Genomic DNA, 7348 nt, shown 5'->3' with positions numbered 1-7348 from the left:
CAGGTAACTTTAGCAATTTTAGCATAAAAGAATAAAAAGCCTCTTTGCCTACTTGCCCTGCCACTGGAGGCCCATTCGTTGTTTCTGGTGGATGTATCCTGCTTCATAAGCTTTCTTACTCTGTAAGCCTATCTTTTTCTTCCTCAATAAACTCTGTTTCATGCTTGCCTTAAAAAAAAATAGAAATAAAAAAATAGAAATTTTAGCATTATTTGACAGGCCTGACACTTTAAGACTATTAAATAAATACTGTTAGGGGCATTTGAAAAAAATAGAGAAAAACCACTGATAGTTTTGAGGTTCAGAGATTATACTGAAAAATGTGGAATCATTTGTACATAATTTGTCAGTTCTGAATTGGTATTTATAGTTTACTCATCTGTAAAATGAATTGCTTGGAAGGAGAAATTATCCCTGCAGAGTCTTTGAGTAGCTATTCTTGTGACTTAAGTCATATGCTTTTCTTTTATAAAAATAAAAACTAAAAGCATCATTATGACTTTTAAAACTGTTAAGGACCTTAAAGATACTTTACATAAACAAGCCAGCCATTTTATATCTGAATAAAAATGTGTTAACAGATTCTGTACACTGTATAAATGATTAAATCTCTGATTTAAGGGGATATAGTACTTTCCAATTTTAATTATGCTACTTTTATTTTAAATCCAAACTTCCGTCAACTAGGTGGCCATTTTATCATTTTAATCCTTTTTGTAGTTTATATTTGTATGGAAACTAATCTTGCTTCCCTTCCATATGGAAAAACACACATCTTCTTACCATCATCTTTATATGGGTTTCAATAAAAACAAGCAAACAAAAAACCTTGAATAGCAAATGTTCATGGTTATATTAAGCTAATGACCTTTTCTGGACATTCTCTACTGTTTGAATTAATTCTGTAACTGCACTGGTAAAGGTAAGAATGAACTGTCAAAATAGAACTAGTCTGATGCTGAGATAAATTCCTTCACTTTGGTAAGCATTTCCATTTTAAGTAGAAAGCTTTATCTGTCTTTAAATGGTGTAAAAAAAACTCATAAGCCCTTTTCTGTAATAGTTTATGAAGACTAGAAAGAAATAACTTAAAAATGTCAATATTGTTTATCTCTGGGTGGTGGTATTAAACACCATTTTATTTTTTACATTTCTCACAAAGCATTATTACCTTGGTAATTCGACAGTATTTTTACATTAAATTTTATATAGCTTATAGTGTGAGACATCAACATGTCTACTTCTACAACAGAGTTGTTAAATACCTTTTCCCTATTGTTAAACGGCAGGTTTAACAGAATAATTTGATCAGGTGCCTTTAGGTTAGATGAAGATGAAACAATTTTATTTTCCAGGCCCTTCTTTTATCTAGGCTTTTGAGAAAATCCAAGGAGTCTGAACTTAATTACAGTCAATCTTGGAGTAGTAAACTTTGGGGGTGGCCAGAGTAACACCTTTCATTATAACTATCAACTGAATGGTAAAAAAGACTCCCAGGTTTACCATTGTTTTCAGAGACTTGTTAGTATTCTCCTCTGTCATTTCTAAACAATTCCATTTAGAAAGAAACGCAATTGTAAACCGTTTCTATTTCAGGCCCATAAAAACCAGAACTGGGATGAAAGGCAAAGCCTTGACCTTTCTATTTTAGACTTGCATCTGTGTAGCTAAGCCATCTGCTTTCTCCCCACCCCATCTACCTAATGGACTGAAAATACTGCACCTAATTGCAATTTTATCAAAACAGCCTGACTTCCACTCTAACGAATTATGACTCTGTCTTTCACCTGAAAGCTCCCTTGCACAATTTTCCTTACCCTTCCCATCTCCCTCAATTATGAGTTGCCGACTGTCTTTAAACTAAGATATTCGGCTCCCGTGTATTAAGCCATGTAAAGAGCTCTTCACTTTCAACACTGAGCACCTAACGGAATCTACTCCAGTCTCTCCTCCTGTGGCTATGGGGCCGTTATTATTGTCACTGTTGCAGCTACACAGAAGGCACCTGGCAGCTCAGCCTAGGAGTCGCATCTCTCCGCCACTAAACAAGGGACCCAGCCTGGGAAAAGACAGACTAGGGTGGGAGGAAACCTCCGTGAGGATGAAGGGAGCTGGGAAAGGGAGCTCAAGACTGGGAGGAAGAACCTTCCACAGCAGGAAGGCGAGGAGGTGTGTGAAGTGGAGCAAGAAGCGGTCGGCCGAGATGAAGGGGAATGGAGGGGCCGGGGCCCGTCGGCAGGCGCGAGGGGCCCGAAGAGCGGCTCCCAGGCCCGGCGGGCGGCGCGGGAGCCGAGGCGGGCGTGGGCAGCTCGCAGCCGACCGCCCGAGTCCGAGCGGCGGGGGCGCTTTCAGCGGCGGCGGGCGCGGGTGCGGGGGAGAGGAGCAGAAAGAGAGCAGTTGAAGGGGCCGAGGGAGCCGCGTCCGAGGCCGGCGCGGCGGGGACAACGGGCCCACCCCCAGCCAAGCCCCGCTACTTAACTATTTGTAGAGCTGCTGCAGGCACAGGTCCAGGCTCTCGCCCTCTACCTCCTCACGGGTGATGCGCTCCGACAGCGGCCGCGGCAGCGGGGGCAACGGGGGCAGCTGGGGCTGCGGCGGCGGTGGCACGGCCGGGTGCCCCGGGGCGACAGCCGCCACCTCCTCCTCCTCTTCGCCCTCGACCGCCGCCACCGCGTCCTCCTCCACCGCCCCCTCCTCGGGCTCCGGGTCTTGCTCCTGCTCCCCCTCCTCTGTCGCGGCTACCGTGGCCGCCTCCTCCTCGGGGTCCTCAACCGAAGCCTCGGCCGCCTCAGCTGCTACCAGTTCGGGCTCGGGCTCGGGCTCAGGCTCGGACTCGGGTTCGGGCTCCGGCTCCGGCTCGCCGCCGCCACACGGACCGCGAAACTCGCCCAGGAATAGCTCCAGGAAGCGCCGGTAAGTTTTCTCCTCAGGACTGCAGCCAGCCATCGCTGCTCATGCCCAGGGGCCGACCAGGAAGGGGGCTGGGGGGAAACCCAGGAAGGGGAGGGGGCTGCTTTTGAGCCTCGGGCTCCCGCAAGGGCGGTTAACAGCCGCACCGGTACGAGCGATCAGCACTAGGTTGCCTGGAGAGGGCTCCTGCAGGCGTGCGCGCCGCCGAGGGCGGACGTGCGCGGCCCGGGCACGGAGCGCGCCGCCCCTCTCGGCTCTGGAGGGAAAGTTGGCGGCGGGCGCGCGCAGGGTCCAGCCGCGGCCCACCCTCTATCCCTACGATGAGCTCAGCCCACACTGCCTAGAGACTGTCACCATGGCAACCGGTTCTAATTAAGAATCTCAGGGTCCCTCCCGTCGAGTCCGTGGAGTCGAAAGGACACTCGATTCGCCCGCTCTCCAACTCTGAATGTCTTTATTAAATGTGGATGAATACCCTAGCTCCACGTGGTTAAGGTGAACTAAGACATCTCCAAGCGTGTTCCCACTTGGTTTGCATTTATGTACTGAAGTTTCCTTATCTGTTCCTTCCTTGCCTATGGCATCTTTAAGATACCATAACTGTGAACACTTTTGTTGATGTCACTCACTGAATTAAGTTCGGGGAAAGCGGGCCTCAAACACCCTCCGAGTGATACTTTACTTTGCATAGGTTTTCTCACTTGATTCTGTGAAGAAAATGGTGTTATCTTCATTTCTCAGAAAGACGAAACTAAAAATTATGATAGTAACTTACTTGCTTCAAAGTCTCAAAACTTCTATCCATGGTGTTGGAATTAGAACCCAGGTCGTTAATCTCCAACGCCTTCTAGACCATTTTTCCTTAACTCATCGCTGCCTGTGAAGATTTAGCAGTGCAGTGTGTCTATATGATGCCTTATTTTTATTGGGCTTTATTGTTTACAAGTTGTTTTCACCACTTTAATCCTTACCACAGCCTTTAAGGTAAAGGGCATTACCATTATGATTACATTCCATGAAGAGGAAACAGCCTTAAAGACACAGTGACTTTGCTCAAGGTCAGGAGCAGTCCAGGTCTTTTCACTGGATTTACTCATTTCACTGGTTTTCACCCATTTGTTTTCTATTACACCAAGAATCTCCTTTTTGCTTTCTGCATAAGACACATTACGCTTTATTACATAATATGTAATTTATTATCTTTTTTCTACGTTTCGTTTTTTCTTCTTTCCCATTCCCCAAGTCTCTTTTTTTCCTTTCCTAGGTTGGAACTTAAATGGCTTTAAGTGATTCTAATTTTCTCACCAAACTACACACAAGCCTATTATTTTCAGGCTTTACTGAGGGGAGTGGGAGAAGGAGAAGCTGTGGTGTTATACAGCTGTATAGATGATAGCGTTATTACTGGATACTGCCATGTCCATGGCAACATATAATTCAGCAAAAACAGTGATTCTTTCTCTGCTTTAAAAAACATGTTCTCACAAATTATCCACCCATCCTCTCCATTTATTGTTTCTAGGTTTCAGTTGGATTTAGGGTCTGAAATACTGCTGTTTCCAGTCAGTTATTAATGGCAGAAGAGGGAGTCTCCCTGCCAACTGTTTCATATAATACTGTATTCTAAATCCCTGACCTGATACTGTTATTTTAAGATTAAGTGGGTTAAGCTCACTAATGTACATTATGGAATTGTAAAATAGTTCCTTTCTCTTTCCTAGCTTGAGATTAAATAATACATGATAGAAAGTATACATAATGCACTTGAGTCCTCTATTTTTGTCTCAAAGGTAAAAGGAAAGATCCAATAAGTCTGTTTCCAGACATGCTGAATGTATTTATACATGTTTTGTTTAAAACATCATCAGTGTAGAGCGACTTCTCTATGAGATGCCAAGAAAGTCTTTAAACTCCTCATTTGTCTTTGTTTTCAGTCCACCTGTTCATTTCCATTTCAGAATGTCTAGAAAAGATTGACAAAACTTAGGCTGCAGACCTAAAAGTCCACAATTGTACATTCCAACAACTGTTTAAGATCTCAGAATTTGACATGATGACATTTAGTTCAAGAGTACATAGCTGTCAACCGTTAACAATTCACATCAAGTTACACCTTCCTACTTTGTAATGTAGTTGCCTCCCTCATCTAGAAGACATTTATTTGTGACATTAATTTATGACTCAACCCACATATCAAAGGAAAGTGATATATATGGGGGAAACATTACTACTAAGAGTAAAAGAAAAAGCCCACGCCTTCATATTACTATGAATGAGAGGCGTGTTTGCTTATATTAATAAAGATACTCCTTCACCAAGATCGATATGGATCCTATTGTATCTATTTGACAAAGTAGCTTTACCAGAAGGCTGCTGATAACAGTGCTGAGATCTCAGAGCAGCTGTGTAGGATGATTTTGCCATTGTCAAGAAGTCTTTTCAGTAATTATTTTGCATCGCTTTGCCTTCCTTTTTAGTTCCTCTCTTACATTTCCTTAATCCTCTTTCTTACTATCTATTAAAAAAAAAAACATTGAGCTATGAAAAACTTAATGTGTATTTAAATATTTTAAAATTTTTTTCTCCACGTACACCTAAGGTGGCGGGTTCGAATCCCCAGCTCGGACCCGCCAAACAACAATGACGGCTGCAACCAAAAAATAGCCGGGTGTTGTGGCGGGCGCCTGTGGTCCCAGCTACTTGGGAGGCGGAGGCAGGAGACTCGCTTGAGCCCAGGAGTTGGAGGTTGCCATGAGCTGTAATGCCACGGCACTCTGCCCAGGGGGACAGCTTGAGGCTCTGTCTCAAAAAAAAAAAAAAAAAAAAAAAAATTTTTCTCATAAAAATTGTTCTCCCCCTAACCCTTAGTTCTTTGGAGGAAATGCACAATGTCACTTTTTTCTCTTTTTTTCAGATTAATGTAGGGGTACAGATTCCATAGTTTGCATTTGTAAGGTTAGAGTCCGATTTGTAGGTGTGTCCCACAACCAGGTACTGTGCCAAATACCCATGCAATGTACCCATTGGGTGGGAATTTACCAACCCCTTTCTTCTCCATCCCCCCCCCACAGTGTCTTTATGACATTAATGGTAATGATATTTATAAAGTTAAAAAGAATTTTTGAAGGCCAGATGCAGTGCCTCACACCTATAACCCTAGCACTCTGGGAGGCCATGTCAGGTGAATCACTTGAGCTCAGGAGTTTGAAACCAGCCTGAGCCAAAGCCAGACCTCTTCTCTAAAAATACTCAGGCTCCTGTAGTCCCAGCTATTCAGGAGGCTGAGGCAAGAGAATCACTTGAGCCCAAGAGTTGGAGGTTGCTGTAAGCTATGACACCATGGCATTCTACTGAGGGTGACAAAGTGAGATTCTGTCCAAAACAAACAAAACACAAACTGAGAATTGTTGACCTCCCCCTCCCTCCCCAGTGGATTTGGTAGCTCTTCTGTCTCAGTTTTTCTTATTTTCCCCCCTTTTGCCCTTCCCTACAAATAAAGAAAAAGAAAAAAATTGAATTGTTGTGTTTGGCAGTTTCTTTTCTTTTCTTTTCTTTTCTTGGAGACAGAGTCTCAAGCTGTCACTCTGGGTAGAGTGCCTTGGCAACATCATAGCTCACAGCAACCTCCAACTCCTAGGCTCAAGCAGTTATCTTGCCTCAATATTTTGTATTGTAGTAGTCACAAAGTCTCGCTCTGCCTCAGGCTGGTCTTGAACCCATGGGCTCAAGCAATCTACCCGCCTCAGCCTCCCAGAGTGATAAGATTACAGGTGTGAGCCACAGAACCGACAGTTTGGCAGTTTCTTATATGACCTAGCAATTTCTCTCCCAGATATTTCCTCATGAGAGATAAAATAACTCCACCAAACACACACACCCCTAAACACAAAAAAGACTTACACATAAATATATAAATTTTACTCACAACAGCTCAAACCTGGAAACAACCAAGATGTCCATCAGCACATGAATGGATAAACAAATCAATGTATTCATACAATGGAATATTACTTAGCAATAAAAATTAACTACTGCTAAACACAATAACATAGATTAATCTCACAAATATACTGGACCAGGCATGGTGGTCCACACCTGTAATCCCAGCAGCTTGTAATCCCTCCTCAAAAGAAATAAAAAAGAAAATCCAGGCTCAGCACCTATGGCTCAAGTGGCTAAGGCGCCAGCCACGTACACCCAAGGTGGCAGGTTCAAATCCAGCCCGGGCCCACAAACAACAATGATGGCTGCAACCAAAAAATAGCTGGGCATTGTGGTGGGAGCCTGTGGTCCCAGCTACTTGGGAGGCAGAAGCAGGAGACTTGCTTGAGCCCAGGGGTTGGAGGTTGCTGTGAGCTGTGATGCCATAGCACTCTACCCAGGGGGACAGCTTGAGGCTCTATCTCAAAAAAAAAAAAAAGAAAAGAAAAGAAAATCC

General features: G+C 43.9%; 1 protein-coding gene across 1 annotated transcript in view; it reads right to left on the bottom strand.

The window, feature by feature from the left end:
- The window catches only part of PPM1E (protein phosphatase, Mg2+/Mn2+ dependent 1E), a 189247-nt gene extending 186301 nt beyond the window's left edge, over window positions 1–2946 (bottom strand). Inside the window, exon 1 of the mRNA XM_003795581.2 lies at window positions 2480–2946. Within this exon, the coding sequence (XP_003795629.1) occupies window positions 2480–2946 (467 nt within the window). The remainder of the gene's footprint in view (window positions 1–2479) is intronic.
- Between the last annotated feature and the right edge of the window lie 4402 nt (window positions 2947–7348).

This window comes from Otolemur garnettii, unplaced genomic scaffold (genome assembly GCF_000181295.1).
Source record: "Otolemur garnettii isolate 467f Iridium unplaced genomic scaffold, OtoGar3 scaffold00094, whole genome shotgun sequence".
Classification (NCBI taxonomy): Eukaryota; Metazoa; Chordata; class Mammalia; order Primates; family Galagidae; genus Otolemur; species Otolemur garnettii.
The sequence above is the reverse complement of the archived record's forward strand: the minus strand, read 5'-3'. Positions and strand labels throughout refer to the sequence as shown.